This window comes from Ruditapes philippinarum, unplaced genomic scaffold (genome assembly GCF_026571515.1).
Source record: "Ruditapes philippinarum isolate M1 unplaced genomic scaffold, ASM2657151v2 ctg8933_1_1_1_1, whole genome shotgun sequence".
In the NCBI taxonomy this organism is placed as follows: domain Eukaryota; kingdom Metazoa; phylum Mollusca; class Bivalvia; order Venerida; family Veneridae; genus Ruditapes; species Ruditapes philippinarum.
Window position 1 is genome coordinate 1 of NW_026864252.1, and position 22,454 is coordinate 22,454.

General features: G+C 32.3%; 1 protein-coding gene across 1 annotated transcript; it reads right to left on the reverse strand.

Annotated features, from left to right (window-relative positions):
- Positions 1 to 132: 132 nt before the first annotated feature.
- Positions 133 to 3,409, reverse strand: LOC132724973 (F-box and WD repeat domain-containing 11-B-like; the record flags this gene model as incomplete). Its single annotated transcript, XM_060709959.1, has 3 exons — positions 3,404 to 3,409; positions 703 to 846; positions 133 to 362 (listed from the first exon to the last, which is right to left on the reverse strand). Coding segments are annotated over exons 1-3 (380 nt in total), but the record flags the coding sequence as incomplete, so codon positions are not given.
- Positions 3,410 to 22,454: the final 19,045 nt, after the last annotated feature.

Consider the following 22,454-nt stretch of genomic DNA (forward strand, 5'->3'; position numbering starts at 1 on the left):
AAAACACTTTTTACTTCAACAGCATTATCAATATTCTGTTATTTACAAATGGTTAAGTTAATGTTCATGGTAATTTCCCATATCCATTTTCCCTATGAAAAAATATAAAACGTATAATTATGCATAACTTACCGATCATATGCCCCGCTTACAATTCTCCTATTATCAAAACGTATACATCTCACCAACTTTTCATGCCCTTCAAGGACACGTAAACATGAGCCACACTCAATATCCCACAATCTTATTGTTTTATCCGAACTACCGCTCACAACTAATCTGTCTCTATATTGTAAACAAGCTATTCCACGTGTGTGACCATTCAATGTCCGTACAAACTCATACGATGATGTGCTCCATACCTGAACAAGAAAGATACAGTGTAAAGATATCTTAACATATAAACAATATAATCAATTATAACAAGTGTAACTAAATAAATTAACGTTTGAATTTGCAAGTTTCTGGAATTCATGATCGAAAGTACCCTCACCCCAAACGCCATAATTGGTCCCATTAAATATCATTATTTAAATTAAGGCTAAACGTACATTCCTTCCATTCAAGACAAATACAACAGAATATATAATCTCCTTAGAACAGAAAATTAACAACAGTGTAAAAATAGATATCAAGAGTCTCTCAATTTTATATGGACAAACACATTATTATCAAAACTATCATTGATTTAGAAGCTCCCACCTTGATAGTCCGATCACCTGATGCAGATACGATATATTTATGATCAAAATCTACAACATTCACTGCTGCATCATGGCCAACCAACACACGTCTCAGATTGATTTCTGTTGGAGATTGCATGTCCCATACTGCTATTGAGCGATCCTACAAAAACAAAACACATTATAAAACTGGTTTTCACATATTATTTCCTAAAAATGCTAAGAGTTCTTTCTATGCAAGATTATAGATATGTCAAAAAATGTTACCATATGTTGTTGTATTATGACAGTATTGGATATAGAAATTGGGCTTCCAATGTTAAATTGTTTTTATAGAGAAATAGTTTTGGTTATATTTGGGAACAGCAGCATGTTTCAAATATAAATTTATTTTTAAAACAGCTCGATTTAAGGCTTAAAGATCAGTATCTACATGTAAGAATAATCATACAGTTTTACTGTACATAGTTTGTTTTTTTACAACGAGTCAGCGATACACTGAAGTGTATCGCATTTCAATGTACAGTTTCATTTATAAACCTGTTGCTGGGAGTGTAAAATTTATCTACATGTTTAAATGTCAGATCGTTTATGCTAGCAAATATGCGCGTTTAGAGAGAGATTTTACATCAGTTAGGACAGACACGCTGTATGTGTAGCGGGTTATTTTTTTATTGAGAAGATAATTTTTGTTGTTTAGTAGGGAGTTTTGTTGGTTTGTTGAAGTGGTTGAATATAATTGTGGTGATCTTAATTGATCAGGGTTTATTGGTTGTAATTAGTTGCTTTTGGTTGTTGAATTATATCTGTTTGTGACGATATAATTTATTGACATTGGTTGAATGTTTGTTTGGTCAAGATTTTATTAGTTGCTGCTTTGTTTTGAGGATATATGTAAATATTGGGTGCTTTAGTTTAATTGTTTTCTGATGCTGATTAGATTGTGTGAAGTTAATATTGTTTTATGAATGTTTGTGGTTTATACCGTATCTTAGAGTTGTAAAAATATTCATTTTTTTGTGTTTTTCATTGTGTGGTAATTTTAGTGTTGTTTGATCATAAGTTGTTTAGAGCTTGGGCTCGCCAGGTGTCTTGTTTCGTATAAAAGACGTATACGTGAAAAGATATTTCATATAAGTGGCTGATAAATGATGTGTGTTTGTTTTGGGTGTAAATAATGATCAGAGTTCTTTGTTTTGGGTGTAAATAATAATCAGAGTTTGTTGTTTACATGTATATATTGATTTGAGATAGAAAAGGATAAAAATACCTAAAAAAAGATAGTGTTAACTAAACAATTACATGCTAGTTTTCCAACTGAGAATATTTCACTTTTATGTCAGGCGGTGCTGCCCAGCCCCCATATCTTGGAAATTGGTTCCAGTATTTATTACTGAATCTTTCCTTAGATTAAATAACATCAAGGCAGACATTTCTCCTGACACTACAAGATTGGTCTGCTGAATGTCATTCAAATGCTAAACTTACTTCTTATATTAATTATAAATCAGTGTTTGAGTATGAAAATTACCTTGATATTGTTGACATCAAGAAATTTAGGAATGCTTTAGTAAGTCTTCGGTCATCGTCACACCCTTTAATGATTGAAAAAGGGAGACACGTAGGTATTGATAGAAATCAAAGATTTTGTTTCTTTTGTGAAGACCAGATTGAAAATGAATTTCATTTTATTTTAGTTTGTTCAACTTATAGTCATCTAAGAGAAAATTATATTAACAAAAAATATTATAATAATCCAACTTTGAACAAATTTCATGTGTTAATGTCATCCAGAAAAGAACAGACAATAAAATGTTTAGCTATGTTTATTTATTATGCTCTAAAGCTGAGGTCATCATTATTGCAGTGTTAACATGTTGATTAATTTTATATGTCAATTGATTATAGCAACAATCTAGATTATCTAGATTTAATACTTGAAGGTAATCTCCCTTATTTAAGGGCATATTTGAAATAATACAACCTTGTTCCTGTTTTTTCTTGTTTTTCGTTTCTTCAAGATGCAGGAACAGGCAAATTAAATAGTCACTCTTTATAGTTTCGTATTTATAAAACTACTTATATACTTGTTTATATATGTTAATATGTTGATTACTTTAGATTTTCACCGTATTTGTGATTTGTGTTATAATATGTAAATATGTTTTGTGTTGATCGTGATGTATAGGTCATGCTTGTTAAGTTAATTACTGTTTCCCTTTTTTGTGATTATGCATTATAATATATAAATATGTTTTATGTTTATTGTGATGTATGGGCTGGTGGCCTGAATCATTATAATAAAGAATTGTATTGCATTGAATTGAATACATGATGTCGTATAACATATGTATAACTTTACTGGAATTTCAGTACATTTAAGTATTAATACAGACCTGATGAATCAACATGAATATATAACTGTTTTTGAGTAAAAAAGATGTATCTACATGTATACGATATTCAAAATGCATCAATATTTTACCAAAGAGGCATGATTTTATCAATGTTTTTAGAGGATCACAGGTGATTTTCAAATTTTCCAAGACATGTTTACTATGTAAGCCTTTATAAGTTAGGAACCTACAAGCCAAATTTACGTTTTTGAACAGAATGATTTGTTTTTTATAACAATTGTTGACAGATGACATTACAAAATAATAAAATTAAACAAAAATAGTCTTTTAAAAAGATACTCGGCCGAACTAAAACTGGTTTACTTCCATATCGTATGTAATCTTTGATGGGACAGAATATGTGCCACTCTGTCCCAGATCTAATGAAACATGAGAATAGAATTATATATAAGGCTAATGATTATGAGCCTATTATTTAACTTTAAATTTCTGAAAAACTAAAATCAAAATGTTGCGCTTTGTAAACAGAATCATGGACGTATAATTATTGTGGTTGTTTGATAAATAATTAAAATTAAAAATTTATAACTTTAATTCAGTAAAACAGCGTAAAATAATATGTAGCAGGATGCATGGTAATATAGAACTTAAAATGTACAGAGAAGGCATGATTAAACAGAATTTAACTTGGTGGTAAAAGAACTTATGAATGTAGATAGTCCGTTCCAGAATTGCTTAAGATCAATTAAATATTAAACGCGTATTTAGATTTACCCTTGTCCGTCCGTACGTACGTTCTCATTTTGTGTCACACGTACCTCAAAAAATTATTTGACCTAGAGTCATGAAACTTTACAGGAATGTTGATCAGTATGTATAGTTGTACACCTAGGTATTTTCGTTTGAATGTATTTATTATTTTTAGAGTTATTGGCCTTGACTTAGTAAAAATGTGCAATTTTCAACTTGTGTCGCACGTGACTCAAAAGGTATTTGACCTAAGATCATGAAACCTTACAGGAATATTGTTCAGCATGTGAAGTTGTGCACCTGGGGTGTCGCTTGTGGATTTTAACTGTTTTGTTAGATTTTATGTCCTTTACTTAGTAAAAATTTGCAATTTTCAACTTGCGTCACACGTAGTTCAAAAAGTATTTGACATAGGGTCATGAAACTATACAGGAATGTTGATCAGCATATGGGCTGCGTACCTGCGGTTTCACTTGTCAATTTATATGTTTTGCCAGAGTTATTGCCCTTGATTAAATGAAAATTTACAATTTTCAAATGTTTTCGTGCGTCGCTCAAAATGTATTTAACCTAGTCATGAAATTTAACAGGAATGTTGGTCAGCATGTGTAGTTGTGCACCTTTGGTTTCGCGTGTAGATTTATCCAGTATTTGAAGAGAAATTGCATTGACTTTGTGAAAACAGTTTCATTATATTGTGTTATTTGTTTCTTGAGTGCTTGAGTGGATTTTTCTTTTAGTTTTGTATGTGTAGTTGTGCACCTGGGTATTTTCGTGTGGTTTTCTTTAGCATTTTCAAAGCTATTGCCATTGACTTAGTAAAAAATTGAAATTTACAACTTGTGTCGCACGTAACTCAAAACGTATTTGACTTTAGGACATGAAACCTAACAGGAATATTGCTCACTTGTGAAGTTGTGTACCTGGGGTTTCGCTTGTGAACTTATATGTTTTATCATATGAGTTATTGCTCTTGACTTAGAGAAAATTTGCAATTTTCGATTTTTGCTATGCGTTGCTGAAAATGTATTTATAATGGCAAATCAGATTTCGAGATTTTAGATTGTATTTTTACATGTATTCAGTTCTTCCCTGTAAATTTTACAGAAAGTCCAACCGAAAACAAGAGACGGCCTCCGGTCAAAAGAGTTTGTCCTTTTTCTTTCATTTTGATTCGAATATTGATGTTTGTGTACATGGCATATTGAAATATAAAAATCAAGGAATACCAAAACCTGGAAACAAAATGATCCCTCGGAAGCATTAATCACAAAAAAAATTACAAGAGATTGAGTCTGTACACGAGGGATAATAAATAAGTGCAACATCCCTCACGCCCCCTAGCACCGACTTGAGCGGTGATCAATTCTCAACACTAAATAGTGCTGGCATCAGTAATCCCGAAGAACCAGAAAAATATAACAACACCGAAGTGAAGTACGGGGCAACTGTTACAGCTGCTACACAGCACTTAATTCACACCTGCTGTTGTGAAGTATGAAATCTGTCATCCCTCGGAAGCATTCACAACAAAATTACAAGAGAATTGCAGACTCGGTTTGATGGAGTCTGTACACGAGGGATTATTAATACGTGCAACATCACTCACGCCCCCTAGCACCGGCTTGAGCGGTACTTAATTCTCAACACTTAATAGTGCTGGCATCAGTGATCTTCCTTGAAATATTAAATTGATACTCTATGTAGAATTAAAGAAGAAATAATATTAATGATTTTCTTTATATCTTAAATCTAAATAAAGAAACAATGCAAAAATATCAAATTTCAGAGTGAAAAAGTAAGATTTATATACTAAATAGGAGTTTAAGTTTAGGCTTGAAAATTGTGTTTGCAGTTGAAAACAAATGTATTTCACAGAGAAACACTTACATCGTTGAAAGCTTTCAATGATTGTTCAACTTCAAAGTGTGTAAAACATCTTTCATTTGAATTATTTTTGACCTCTAAAACATCTCTAAAATCACTTAAGTATTCACACAACTTGTCTTCGGATATCTCGAAGTTTACATTATGCAGCAACTCGTTTCTGTGTCTCCTGGCCTTAAAAACAAGGCAATAATGTATTAACTTAGAAAAATGAACATCGCATCAGGTTTATACCATTTAGTTTGATTTACAAAGCATTCAGTGTTTTTTTAAGAAAAAATATCAACAATTGTGGTGTGAAACATGGTATTTTCCTGATCTATATGTACCAGTACGTTACCAATTATCATTTTAATGTAAATTGAATTAGCATTCAACAAACATTTGAATGTGTTTAGTTATAATCTGCATTTTAAATAGTAAGAAGGAAACTCAAATGAAAATTGAAATAATTTTTACCATATCAAAAACGCCATAATTTGTGTTTGGTAGGTACGCTTTGTTGTTGACAAACAGACTAAGCTACTCTGCACAATCTAGTTCTTTTGATGATTGTTTCCGTCTGTACTGTGACGTATTGATAAACTCTGTATTACTCGTGTAACAAGCTGCTATACTCCAGGGATCGCTTCTCCATTGGTCCATGCTTGTGCTTTTTAACGCTGGATCCTCAAAGCGGTGATCTCGAACTATCAGGTCATAAATCTCATTACATAGCTCATTACTTGGACAAAGTCGCCTTCTGTGTGGAATTCTTGAGCATATACATGTACACTTACGCTGGTTATGGGTTCTTGGACATTGCTTTTTTGAGTGCAAAGGAAGGAGATTTTCGCTATTACATTCTAGACATGCTTTCTTTGACACAGTTTTAGGTAAAGCTTCTCGAATCTGTTTATGGTGACTAATTACTGCTTTTTCAGCAGGTGACTCCAGTCCTAACTTGAGATATTTGAGAGCAAGTACTCCTCGTATCCAATTTCTGTACATTTCTTCCTTTATCTGATGCTTAATTGTAAGATTTAAATGACCTGTTGCGGAAACATATTTATTTAAATACACCCAGTAATAAAAAAAACATTGTTTTAAATTATGTACCCTTACAAATATTAAGTTTGTACAACCACTTGTGAGTAATAAATAAATATGACTTACTATTACTATGTTATAACTTTTACTGTTATTCAATCACATTATTGTTTCCTTGGTATAATCTCAATAGTGGTAAATGTGAACAAAATAAATAAGAGATGGCCGTGAACATGTCTTGGGCTCAATAAATTCTTCTACTATTGATAGTTGCTAACTCATAGGGATGGTCTGCTTTAAATCTAATATAAAATAAAAACCATTCACAAATCTAAAAGATAAAGATGACAGAGTGTAAACTAGCATACCTTTAACTGTAATTGATGTTTTTGATGTCATTTTGCCGAACGCTACCATATATTCGCCCTCGTCGGCATACTCAACATGGTGTATTATAAGTTTATACTCACAGTCTGTGGACACTATAGTAACTCGCCCATTATTTTCCTCAATTTCTTTGTTGTTATGGAACCATTTTGGTGTCGTCCGTGGAATGTTGACAGTGCAACTGAGAGAAATTTTCATGTATTCTCTGATATCCCCTTCATAATTTACGTGTAAAGGTTTGCTGATATGCAGGTCTTTAAAATAATGAATATGTTTTAACATATTAAATTGTTTATCAAAGGTACTTGAAATAAAAAAAAAACATCATATTTGTGTTTTAAATGTATGAGCTTAGCACGCCTGATCATAATCAAGTAAAGTTTTATTACATTATGACGTATACATGTAATTAAATATGCCAACGTGTATAAATACTATAATTATACCAATAATTTACACATCAAATCCTGCTTCTAATCGACCACTATATATTTCCTGTATAACACATGTATGCATGTAATATAATAAAAAGTTGAGTGCGTGCGATCTTCTGATTATATCAATATTTCATTATATCGCTAAATAATAAATAAAACCTGAATACATAATAACCAGAAAATATAAGATATAGCCACATAAAAACATTTTAATTCCAGAAAGTAATTTAAATACATAACTTTAAATTGAAAATTGTTTTTTTTTACAAGTTGAAAATTAATTATGAACTGTTGATCAAACAAAAATAATGAAAAACGGAATTCCTAAAGAAAGCTAAACAGTGTTAAACTGAAAATGTTGCAGGCTCGGTTTGATTGAGCTACCGCCCCCTATAACCGGTTTTAGCAGAATTCAACAATAAAGGTGAACTGGTAAAATTTTGAATTTTGATAATTAAGCAAATGATCATACATTTACCTTTAACTGTGATTGATGTTTTTGATGTCACTCTGTCAAATACTACCATATACTCTCCCTCGTCAGAAAGCTCAACATTATGTATAATAAGCTTATGTTCATAGTCCTTTGACACAGCAGTTATTCTCTCATTATTTTCTTTAATTTCTTTGTTGTTATGGAACCATCTTGGCGTCTTCTGTGGTATATCACAAGTGCAGCTGAACGAAATTTTCATATATTTTATGACATCACCATCATCGTCAATTTGTAAGGGTTTGATGATATGCAAATCTTGATCTATTTGAAATAAATACAATCGTTTTCTCAGTATCGATGTGTTCTTTATAAGTGTTTAATACAATAAAATGATTTATGTTTCTAGTATGATACTTTGTAACAGTGACGTTCTATTGACTTTCGTACAAAATATTGATTAATCATATCCATTTTCTTGTAGGAGCAATGAAATAAACCCACACATTCGGGGATGAAAGCTGTATATGGTAAAAATATCCGAGTGACGTCTGGAAAAGAGCATTGAAACGAAACTATTTTACTTTACTGCACTTTCTTTATGTAAAGATAAACGGATGGACATATTACATTTAAGCGTCATTAACACACTTATTTAGTGTTGTTTTTATGATATTGTTTTATACATTTCTCATAAAACATACTTTTAATTCGAATATATCTGGATACAACAGTTTTTAAATTTATCACAATCAGATGTAATAAATTAGGTACGTAATTCTGTAGCTGATGTGTAAACTGTTAATTTTCATAAACTTAAAACATGTAATCACATAAGATAGTAAAGCATTATTGAAAACTATATCCAATCGTATCTCAAAAATAAAACAATATTAAAACTGTCGACTTTAATTTTGTTTAAAGCTACCATTTATGATAAAATTGTGTTGATACATTCATTAAGTAAATATTAGAAATATGATTATGCTTTGAAAACTATATACAATTGTGCAATTTTGTGTTTCGTACAAATTTTACTATGAATTTAATTGAACATACTTGAAACTATAACGGAAGCTGATGTAAATAGATCTTTGTATGTACAAGAGTAAGTGCCGCTATCTGTTGTCGTTGCCGTTTGAATTATTAAGAAATGGCTGCCTTTACTTGCTAAAATATCGACAGTTTCCGTGTCCGTGAGTATCTCACCATTTTTCGACCAACTGGCTTGACATCTATCTGTGTTAAGCTTGCAAACAAGAACAACTGATTCCCCTGCGTTTACAACTTGATTCGATAGATGTTTTATAATTTCTACCGTCTCTTTATTGTCAGCTGTAATAAATTAAGAATGTAGAAAAATATATTTGTCATTTTACTTTCAAAAGGCGACGAATCGAAAAACAAAAACAAAAATGGAGCAATGCAAAATCAAATCAATCTGATGCTTGATGCAGCATACAGTCAATGATCAACAAGTATAACTTTTCAATATTTGTATTTATTTAAAAATCTTAGAGGTAAATACGAAATACATATAATTACTTGACAAAAAAATTCTTACCGCCAACGTTTGGTAAGTCTTTGATTTTTGAATTATTGGCTATCTCTTTGATATCTGAAGTGTTCTCAGTGTACTCTGTGTCCTTTACTTCTATTTTTACTTTTAAACTTTCTGCACCAGTTTGCGAGTTGAAATAAGAAGGTAAATCAATTGCTGTGGCAATCTGAATATGTCTGTTGACATCTTTTGTACTTTTTAAGTTTTCATATACGTCTTTATTTATGTCCTTTAATTCATCAAAGGAATGAATTAAACGTGCGCATTCAAATTTGACGTCTGTATCAGAGCAAATTGTGTGCAATGACTTCTCTAATGCATTCCATTTATGTTGAAAAGTTTTATAATCAATTGAAGCACTGTAAGCATAGCTTTCAAGATCAATAAGTTGGTCTAAGATACATTTAACACAATCTATCTTTGGGTGATCAATAAGTACAAAAACAATTTCACAAAGAGTTTTTATATCCCAGGACTGTATTTGTGATTCAATATTTTCATTTCTATCTGCAAAAAGTACTTGGTATAAATCTTTGTAAAAGGTTTGTATATGTTCTTTCTTGCCTGTTAGCACAGTATTAAGAGATTGTCCATTTTGTTCAATGAGTTTTCTTATTGTGGCTTTAATTGTCAACGGCACAGCTTTGCTAAATAATGAAAGGTGTCTAAAATACAACTCCTGTCCCCTTGTTATTTTCTCCTTTTTCTAAAAAATAATAATAATTATAATAATAATGATAATAATAATAATAACAATAATATTATGGTAATAATAATAATAATAATAATAATAATAATAATAAAAATAATAATAATAATAATAATTATTATAATTATAATAATAATAATTATAATTATTATTATTATTATTATTATTATATGATAATAAAGGATAGTTTGCACCAATAACATAAAAATAACAATGAAATTGAAATAACATAATTATAACTCTGAAATTTAAATCATGTAAAAAATAGAATGTCTACTATACCGTCGCCATTGCTCATGTATGCTGTTATCCCGCCATTTCTATGCAAGGTAAGTTGAGACCTATAATGTATAAAAGTTTTATTTTTTATTTTGATGTTAATAATAATAGTGGACTCGTTATTAAGAATATTTTATGTTTTTTAAGCTAATTGGGAAAAAACTTTTAAACTTACATGTACAGCTTCGAAAATAAGCTCAAGAGGTTGACTCAAGAGGCTTGTTTGTACCAGGGGATTCGTTTTGACAAACTCCACATTTGCCAAGATCAAGACAGCAGTATTAAACGATGTCAATATGCTATTACAACATTATTTAAATTATTAAGATTTATGTTAGCTTTGTAATCAGGTGCATGTATTCATTAAAGTATTGGAAAAAGAGTTAAGAACAAAAACAAACAGAAGTAACTGACATTCTCATACACCCCTTAGCAGCGGTATAGGCGGTATTTAATCCTCAACAGAGTCAACACTATAAATACTGATAACAATCATCATGACTGATATAAGCATGATTTGTTTTAAAACATTTTATTCAATATTAAAACAGTAAGAAAAAAAAAACAGAATCCCTAAAGAAAGCCCAACACAAAAGCGGCGTATGGTCCCCAAGTAAAAGAATGCGTGTGCAACAATCGGCGAAACTAAATAAAACGGAATTTTGAAAGGGGATCTGAGGTATCACAAAAAAGACGTCAAAAGACAAATTTAAAAAGCAGACAACATAGCCTAAGGGTGATTATACAGTATTCAAGTAGGAATACTGGAACCACCCAAGTTGAAAAAGGCCAAATAGAAGAAACTTAAAGTACCACATAACATGTATACACAACAATAATGTCGTGCTGAAAGATCTTTAAGGATCGAAAATATAACATCATTGATTAAATGTACGGGGAGACTTTTTACAGCCGCCACACGGCACAAATAACACAGTTAAAACATAATTTTAATTTTTCTTCTTCATTTCATCACTTTCGCATTGTATTATATTTACATGTATTTCTAAACAATTTATTTCTAGATTGTTTTCAAATTCTTAAAAGTTAGAAGTCATTTAATGTGTGTACTTTCACTTATTAACTTTTTGTCATGGTATATAGAAGGGTTTTAATCATAATTGTACAATTAAAATATAATTGATTTATGAAAATAAATGATGTTATTGGTATTCAAAAGAATTGTGATCTTGAGTCAAATTATTTTAAAGATAAATTTTTAAATTATGCATTTTTTTTCATTTGCAGCTAAAAATCATATGCCAGAGAATGACCAAAGGGTGTTATAACAGTTTTTGTTTAAAAAAACTATATTTCAAATTATTTTAAACGTGTGTGTAATAAATTTAGTTTTAGCTTAGTGTTACGTATTGATGAATCAGTATTTGCGTTAGAAAGAGATATACTATATGAGTCATTATATATCCCCTCAGATTGTTCACCTTTCTATTTCGACATGTTCTTTCATGTGAGGAAGCCTTCCAGCTAGCTTACGGAACGTCGGTGGTTCTACTCATGTGCCCGTTCGTGCCTGAAATAGTGCACGGAAGGGCACCTGAGGTCTTCCTCCACCAGTAAAGCTGGAACGTCGCGATATGACATATACTGTGTCGATTTGACGTAAAACATAAGACAAACAAACAAAATAACGACATGACTATGACAGGATTGCAGCAACTTTAACTATTTCTTATTGAAAACAAGTTATTAGTTTTAGAGCTAATGTTTAGTTGAGACTTAAATGCGAGAACAAGGGATCTTTGTGATTATACGGATGATATCCCTGATCTGAAGGAATTTAATGATTAACATGTATTTGATAATGACATTGGTGTAAACCGAGTCTCTCGTTATACTAAAACAAAATAAATTTAGACATGATTCGTCAGACTTTTGCAAAGTATTGCCGTGTTATACTGTAAATGGGCGTTTTGGTAGATATACTGAAGGCAATGGCTTCACATTTATAAATCACAAGGCAGTCTGAAGGAAAGCTTAATCCCCTTCCGCAGTTAACATGTGTGTGCACCTTTAACTAACCATGACCTTGATGTTGTGCTATGCATATCATAAGCAAATGGTCTTTATATTTATTTTATTAAAAATCTTCCATAAAGTCAAAAAGTTAGGGAGAACATATAACCTTAACCTTGGGGGAGCAACCTGTATGTTGTGCTCTGCAGATTGTGTCATGGTGGGGATCATTTGTGCCGAGTAATTTCAAAACCTTCGAATTGTCAAGAAGTTATAGAGCGGTCATGAAAAACAGATGTTTTTTACATTGGACCTTTGAGTGTGACCCCTATCCTTGAGGGTTGTGACTTGATTATTGTGCTTGCTCTACCAATGGTGTCATAATAGTGATAATTTCTGCCAAGTTATTTAAAGAACTTTCCAGTGGTTCAAAAGTGGACAAGAATTGTAGACTTTTAACACTTTACCTTTAAGTGTGGCCTTGACATGGGGCTAGCAACCTAATTATTACAGTCTGCACATCGTCTTATAATGATGATTACTTGTGCGAAGTTATTTTATTTTTTTCCAGAGATTTAAGTAATGTAGTTGACACGAAATGTACAATTTTTAACATTTGACCTTAACGTGTGAACTTGACCTTGGGAGTAGCAACCCAATTATTGCACTTTGCATATTGTCTCATAATGGTGATCACTTGTGCCAAGTTATTTCAAAACATTTTCAGCTGTTAAAAAGTAATGGAGCGGACACGAAATGTTGACTTTATAACATCTGACATGAACGTGTGACCTTGACCTTGGGGAAGCAATCCAATTATTGCGCTCTGCACATCGTCTCATAATGGTGATCACTTTTACCATGTTATTTCAAAAAACTTTTCAGCGGTTTAAAAGTTATGCAGCAGACACGAAATGGAGACAATTTACACTTGACCATTTAGTGTGGTCTTGACATTGGGGGGAAATAACCCAATTATTGTGCTATGCACATCGTCTTTTTATGGTGATCACTTGTGCTAAGTTATTCTTAAAACAATTCAGCGGTTTAAAAGTGATGAAGCGGACAAGAAAGTGTGACGCACGGACTGACGGACTGGCAGTCGGAGGCCATTTCTATAATACCCTCCCCGCTACGCGGAAGGGGATTAAAAATGAATGCAGTACCATTGATTATTTCATTGTGTTTAGAAATATTTTTGATTATATAACAAATTTTGAAATACAATATAAAACAGAAAGCTATCATTTTTTCAAAATCTATGAGTGTGACGTCATTGCACTCTACTAGTAAGAAGATTAATGTCAGAAATGAAGACTTGTTTTATGATCTGCTTAAAGGTAAATGCGAAGCTTATCTAACTTGTTTGTCAAGAAATATACTAAATGGGGACTTTGCTGCTCTAGATACAATGTTGAGGGATCGTGATCTTGATATAAATTAAGTTATTCAAGAATTTGAATCAGACATAATTATGTAGTAGAAGTGTACAGTTGTAAAGGGTAAAAAGAGAAAAGGCAACATAAATAAGTTGATTGATCCAGATTGTAACAAGGCAAAACAAACCACTAGAAAATTGTTAAAAAAGTTTGAGATTGTATAGATCGGATCTGAACTTACGCGATTATATACAGAGTAAATGTAATAATAAACGTATATGTAAGCGATTACGATAATTGTTTAATAGAAAATGTTTGCTTAAAGTAGAGAGTTCTGTAAATTATTCCAAAACGTTGTGGTCTAAAGTTAAAAAGGTTTTAAAAATATCGAAACTAGTATCTGATATTTCACTTGTAGGGTTTGAACATTTTGCTTCATTATTTTCATATCGTACGAATGAATATGATATAAATGAAATCAGGGATGATTATGGTCATATAAGTATAAAAAAATTTATGAAATTGTACAACTTATTTTCAATTCTAATATCACAGATAAGAAAATTTTAAAAGGAATTAAATCATTGGACATTAAAAAAACTCACAGTGGCAAGATTATGCCCCGGAAACTAATCTACGGCGTTATTTAATATTATGTTTCATTCGTAAATATTTTCAGAGATTATTTTCATGTGGTGAATTCCCTGATTGATGGGCAAAATCAGCATTCATACCATTGCACAAAAGGGAGATTTGAATAACCCAAATAATTATAGGGACATAGCATTATTGGAGGTATTTAATAAGATTTATATATCGATAATTACTTAAAGATTAACGCTTACATTACTTCACGCTTGCGCTCTTAGAAGCTCTAACATGATTGAGAGCTGGATACACTAAGTAGATAACGCTTTTGTTTTATATTCTATTGTTTATAAATATTTAAGTATGAAAGTAAAATCAATATATAAAGCTTTTGTACATCTTTTAAAAAAGCTTTTCACTCAGTAGATAGAGGTTTATTGTTTGATATTTTAAAAAGAAATGAAATAAATAGTTATCTTATTGGATAATTGCATAACAAGTGACATGGCATATTCATGAAAATAAGTAAATTTTTAATCAGCAGTTTTAACATTTAAGGTGACATCAGCTTAAGATTAAAATATTATTTCTTGTTTATTGCAATGATACTTTTATACCTCAGGTTTTAACTGTAGTATAAAACCCAGGTTTTAACTGTAATATAAAAATAATACCCCTTAAAATCAAATTAATAGAATTAATAACGTTAAACAAGGGCATGATATTAACCTGTAATGGATAATTAAATGCAGCGATTTTTATAGCCTTTTTTTAAACATGACCATGAAATTAAATTTTTCTGGTGCTCAAATGGGAAAACCATTGTGATAATTCTGGGCCAATTAATTTGTAACAACATTTACTTTTTTATTAAGCTGAAACAAAGTAAGGATGGATTTATATTTAAGTTGAAATATTATTTTTATAATATATAATTAGAGGCAATTCATCATGTTCAATATTGAAAAAATAATATTACATTGATATTACAATAATACAGTGATTCGAAAACAATCCATATACTGTGATAACTTAATACTCGATTGTGAAATGCTTGCTTTTTTAAAATATAAATAATTAGAATATTATCCATAAAAATAAATCAATTTGATAACTTTATTTACGATTTCAATAAAAAAAATAATGTTTAGAAAAGGAAAATCTCTAGTCATCCTGTGTATTGGTATTTTTCTGAGTGGGGCTGTTTTCATTATACCGGTCTCCTGCTGATAAGAGGACCTCAGGATAAAAAAAAAAAGAAAAAAATTCAGATTTTAAGTATGCAATATCTATTTGAAATTTCCTGGTTTTTTCAAAATACAAGTTAGATATAGATAAATTACCATAATTTTTTATAATCAAATAAAACAATCATAATGGCATAAATGTATATTATATATTATTGTCTATAAAGCGGATTTTTTTGTTAAAAACTTGTTTAAAATCCTTATCAGTGATTATAAGTAGACAATGTAATTTCCGTATCCCCTGGCTGTTGGTGCAATAAATTTCATTACAAGTAGTACAATAAGAAAAAGGGAAAACTAAAATATTTCTGCATTGTATTTTAAACTCATAAAAATAATCATGCTGCATATGCTACAATGCATGAAAAACAAAAAAGACTATTGTCGTCAAAAATGTAATTAAAAGATTTTTAATCTTTCTGTTAATATCCATTTCAGTTTAAGTATTCTAGTGCCCAACAGGCTAATTAACACTTACAATACTTAATCCACATGTCATTACTTAATCCACATTTCATACAACCATTATATATAAATATCTATTTTCAGAATCATTTATTAATCTCAGTTTGAGAATGATAGAGGGATAATGATACTCTCAAAACAATCGTAACAGAGGTAGAAAGTGTCATGAACGACCGTCCATTGACTTACGTTACGTCAGAGTCAACCGATCCAGAATCAATTACACCAGCTCATTGCTATACGGACGGCGTTTGACAACCCTGCCTTACAATAAAGATATATCTGAACCAAAACCAGTTTCAAGAGATGGGATCACCAAACAAGCGAGAATACAGGCCCATATCATTAGCCATTTCCGGGATAGATGGCGCCACGAGTACTTGACGTCATTACGCCAGTATCACAAAACTACGGTTAACAATAGCCAAACGATAAAGGTCGGCGATGTAGTAATTATTCATGATGAAACCACGAAATCACAGTGGAAATTAGGAACTATTGAAAAACTGATCACAGGTAAAGATGGATTGACACGAGCGGCCATGGTTCGCACCAGTAACGGGCACACTACATCAAGACCAATTGTAAAGCTGTTCCCCCTTGAGACTATGTAACAGTTACCATATTTTGCGCCTGAGAGGATGTCGTAAAGACGACATTACGTTAGCGGGAACGGCAGGCAGACAACGTAACGTTGGCGGGAAGAAGAGTTTTATACAACGTCATTTCCGTTGTATTGTTGTTTTACCGTTAATAAACATTATCATTTTAGACACAACGCAAAGTAGTTGCTTCTCATTTCACTGACCACTTTTACATTTTGGTGCCGTGACCAGGATATACTTCATGCCACTTTAAGCAAGCATCTGAGTGCCAATGATCATAATTGGGTGAGTGCAATACTTAAGAAAGACTTATATGTTGATAACGTTATGTCTAGTTTTTCTGACGAGAGTACTCTAACTTGACTACTTCCAGAACACACGCAAATTGATGACATCTGCTGGTTTTAACTTACGGTCCTGGAGCTCTAACAACAGTTCTCTGCGCACATTTATGATCCAAATAGTGACCTTACAACATACAGATTCAAGACCGTGCTTTTTGGTTCCACATGTTCACTATTTATACTTCATGCCACTTTAACCAAGCATCTGAGTGCCAATGATAATGTTTGCATTACCAAGAACCTTTTTGATAGCTGTTTTGGTAAGACCGATTAATCTATCCCACCAACCACCAAACCAGGTAGCGCGCTTGGGAATAAATCTCCACTCTGTACCATGGTTGTGTAACGTGTCTTTTACGGAAGTAGAATTCATTAATTGGCGTATTGTATTTGCTGCTGCTTGAAAATTGTTCCGTTATCAGATATCATAACTTTCGGTAGAGATTTTCTGCTACTGAATCGCTTGAACGCTTGTTAAAATGAAGATTCAGTCATATCTGAGACTACTTCTAGATGAACAGCTCTGGTCGAAGCACTAGTAAAAAGACAAATGTATGCCTTCTCGTTTTTGTTTTTTCCTCGTACATGTAAAGCTCCGGTGAAATCAACTCCAGTCACAGTAAAAGGTTGTGTATTTTGAACTCGTATCTTTGGCAAAGGTGGTGGATCTGGCGCTGTGTACGGTCTTCCTGACACTCGGCGGCACTGGTTACACTTCCGGAGTAATTTCTGAATACACTGGCGTATCGATGGAATCCAGTATTTCTGGCGTATATGTGTAATAAGTGCACTCGTACCTGCGTGTAAGTGTCTTTCATGGGGGTCAATAATTATAAGTTTCGTCAGTTGGTGGTTTGCCGGAAGCAGATATGGGAATCGGGTTTGCTCAGCTAAAGGAGCGTTATGAATCCTACCACCACAGCGAATGAAGCCATTTTTGTCAAGGTATAATTGTAGTTGCCTAACAAGCGTTAGGTTTCTCCTTCCGGTCCTGATACATGTAATCTCAGCGCTATAGGTGGTTGCTTGGCAATCATGAAGCCACATCTTCTCAGCCAGATGTGTGGCAGCTTGTATTTGGTAACGTAAATGCACAGCAATGGACGGCACAATTAAGACATCAATGGCATTTTTCTCTGAGTTGTCAGTTATCAGGTAAACTGTGGCGGTTTCAAAATGGCCGACTTTCTTGGACTCCGCCCCGAATGCAGCCAGATGGACAACTTCAGACCCGCGTCTCTGTAATTGTAGTGTTTCGGAGAGTTCATGAGTAATAAATGAACGCTGCGCTCCTTCGTCAAATAAAATGTTTGCTTTAGCACAGGCGTGACCGGAAGTAGTCTCAGCTACAGCAGTCTTCAGTAAAACGTTGTTTCTACTTTGTGTTGCAGAATGTAGAATAGCCGATTTTGCACTGGAATCGGAAGTAAGATGCGTTGTTGCTTCACTACTGGAAGTAGGGACAAACTTGGAGCCGATGTGTTCAGTGAGCTTCCGATACTCTGATCGCAAATGCTGGTATGATGCTTCCGGTTGCATTTTCTACAACGGTGTTTTGAGCGACAGGAAACAACAATGTGTTTGCCTAAAGAGTTGTTACAACAGCTGGTTGGCTCGGGTACCGACTTTCATCAGTTAACCAATCAGGACCTTTCTCCCATAATCTACTCTTCAGAAATTCAGTAGCTGTAATTCCTCTTGTCAACATGTCAGCCGGATTGTGCTCGGTTGGACAGTACATCCACCTTCTGTTCTCTGTAAGATTGTGTATTTCAGTCACTCTATTCTGTTCAAATGTTTTCAACTTCCGGTTGGATGACAGCCAGTGTAGAACAATTTGACTGTCAGACCACATGTGTACGGATGCTGTAGGTATCGTCTGTAGTACGTGCTGCAGAAGTCTTGAACCAATCACTGCAGCCATAAGTTCAAGCCTTGGTAATGTCAGAAGCTTCAAAGGTGCGACACGTGTCCTTGATATAACAAGGGCATCCTGGTCACGGCACCAAAATGTAAAAGTGGTCAGTGAAATGAGAAGCAACTACTTTGCGTTATGTCTAAAATGATAATGTTTATTAACGGTAAAATAACAATACAACGGAAATGACGTCGTATAAAACTCTTCTTCCCACCAACGTAACGTTGTCTGCCTGCCGTTCCCGCTAACGTAACGTCGTCTTTACGACACTAAATGAGATAAAATTGACAAAATAAAGGTCAATTATAAATATATTTATTCTTTAATGTATTAGAAATTAATTATTAAAAATAAAAAATTATTTACACTTAAAATCATTACCTTTAACTAAAACCACCATAAGTTAAGATAAAAAATAACTAATTGGTTTAATTTGCCCTTGAAAAATGACTGAATTTTTTCCAAATAGCATTTCAGAGTTTTATATTTCATTACCAGATCATTATACAATAGAATCATATTAGATATCATTTAATTTTGTTTATTTATGCACATTTCAACATTAAAGTTATCATTTATTATAACAATTAAGTATTAAAGTACCAAATCAATAAAATTGATGAATTAAAAAATACTGTTTTTAATATTCACAACATAAAATTTATAATAAAAATTTATTATACAGGTATCTATTTTTTGTAAAAATCTAATTTATATTTATTGAAATAAAAGGTAACTGCTTTACCAATAAAATAGGTGTAGTGCACGTCAAAGTGCACACAAAGTGCACATTGAAGTAAACAATTAGTGCACGTCTAGTACACTCCAAGTGCACTTTGTGTATCCTTTAGTGTGAACTAAACTGTATGTCTGAATAGTGTTACATGACATACATAATTTAATGTAATTTTGATTCTGATCATAACCACAAACTCTGACAATGACAATATATTTTATTCAGCATTTAACATTGTACAAATGTTTATAGTAAGAAATGATTAACAAATCAAATACACATCCCATATATACAAATGGTGAGCATTAGTGCAAAGGCATTAAAAGACCTCTTTCTTCAACATTAATAAGTGAAATGCATTTTTTCAGTAAGGATTTAAATATTTCTGGTATAAAAAAAGTAATGAATACTGTAACAGATTGCATGAGACTTATGAACTGTCGTTTCTCTTTTAATAACCACAAACAATGTATTATTTATATCATGTTGTATAAGTTGTGTTTGGCCGGAGGCCATATACACTAATTAAACAAATTGAATTGAATTTAAATGACGTGATCGTCCATAAGTGACGTCACACGATGTGCGCCAAATCTCGGACGATCATGAACAAATCCAGTATTACCGAACCGTGTACTAAGATTATGAATTGTTAATAAACACATAGAACTCACGCGTTTTGATACAAATTTTATACAATTACACTCCTATCAATAAACCCATAACAACTCATGTTAAAATTGCTGACTAAAGTTTCTGTTGTTCAAATGTCACAATATTCGGCAATTGCATATTCAAATCATACTAGCCTTCACAGTTACCTAAAGAGTCTTGAACAGCGAATGGGTTTTATAGTATACTACTGCTAGACCTGTTTACCAAAACAAAGGCGACATTAAAAGCTATGAACTAGGTCTATTTAAATATTCACGGTGCAATCTGGGCCGTAAAAAAGAAAACCTGAGAGACCTACGGAAAAGACAATTTCTATGATACTACAATTCGTAAAAATGGCCAACTTAATTTTTTACTATAGATTTATAAAGAGTGCAATTAATTGTTTGAATATGTTTCTGCAAAATTTTCCAGTCAGAGCGCAAAACGAATGACCGTTTTGTTAAACTAGAACTACTTCTATAAATAGATTTTTGGACTTTCACAATGTTCATCATTCTATTTATATGTACAGTAGTAACATACATAATAACCCACATGATTAATAAAAAAACCCCGAAGAGCGCGATTAATTGACGGATAAGATAATTTTATTTGAATATGTTTGCATTGCGAAATTCTTTAGTTCGCTATTTATTATACATATCGCGACAATTCATTTTTCCTAATACCAATCGCAATAATCGGCTATTATGACAGACGAAAACGCCCGTGAAGATGTTTTTGCCCTTTCTCATTTCATAAGGGGCGTCGCGCTTTAGCGCGGACGCATATGACCCTCCCAATAATGTACAATTATGACAACCGAAATTTATTAACTTTTACGTATACCTATCAAAACAATGTTTGTTTCAAGGTAGAACATCCCTAATGGGCACTATAAGGAACTGTAAAATTGACAACAACATAGGACAGTTATAAGCCTTAAATGTAACCTGTATGCAAAATTTAAACAAAAACTACCATGTGGTGTATGAGTTATGGAAATTTTACTGAACTAAAATTTTGCCATAAGAAGGGCCTTTTTTTCAGAAATGAGGAAACTCTAAATAATCTATAATATCATCATTATGAAAAATGTTTTCTTATTGCTCATTGTTTAAAAAAACAAATAATGACATTCGGGTAACAAATTAAACAAGCAAAATGATTGTTTTTAAACGAAATGTCTTAAATATGTATAAAAATGTAATCCTACTTTACCCACTTTAAACACTTATTTGACCATTTCCCTATGTAAAAAACTAAAACTTTCCACAATGAGGGGCTGAGGGGGAGGAGAATCTGCGAGGGTGTCCGAAAGCGTTGCACATTACACATGTACTCAGGAGGAGGAATTCGTTTCGTTTCCTGAAAGTCTACAGGAGTTGCAGAATTTGTCGCCTTTCAGTGTCCTTAATATGGGATTCTAAAGATGTTTATGGAACGAACTTAGAGTATATACCATTTCTTATGAAAACGTGAATAGGTCATTGAGGTTAAAAGTTACTTTCTTCCGATTCCAATTTATTCAATTAGCAAATCACACATAGAAAAATAAGCTACTTTATAGAAAATGATCATTAATGAGTACAAATAATTTTGTTTTTCGCTATATAATAAACCCCAGTTTTTTCCTCATAACGACCATGTCATATTATGCTCACTGTTGGCTTGTTTTGCATCCTTTGAAGTTCAGATTTTACCCATATGTCCATTTTCTGTACAGCACTTTTTGTATCATTCTGAACTAGTACGTCCTCTCCTTCTCTGCCACCCCTGTGTGTTGCTGTCAAAGGCTTCGTTATTTCTGGGGACTCAAATCTATTCAGAATCTTTTCAAACAAGTATGTTATGCTGTTGATCGCGTACTTTCACACTTCCTCACTACCGTAGTCATCTATTTTCTTTAGATCCGAAGCAGCTTCTTAATTGTCTTATAAATAGGATCAGCCAGAAGAGCATTGATCTAAAGTATAATATATTCTGTTTGGTTTAAACATATTTTATTTCAAACATTTTATCATACTCT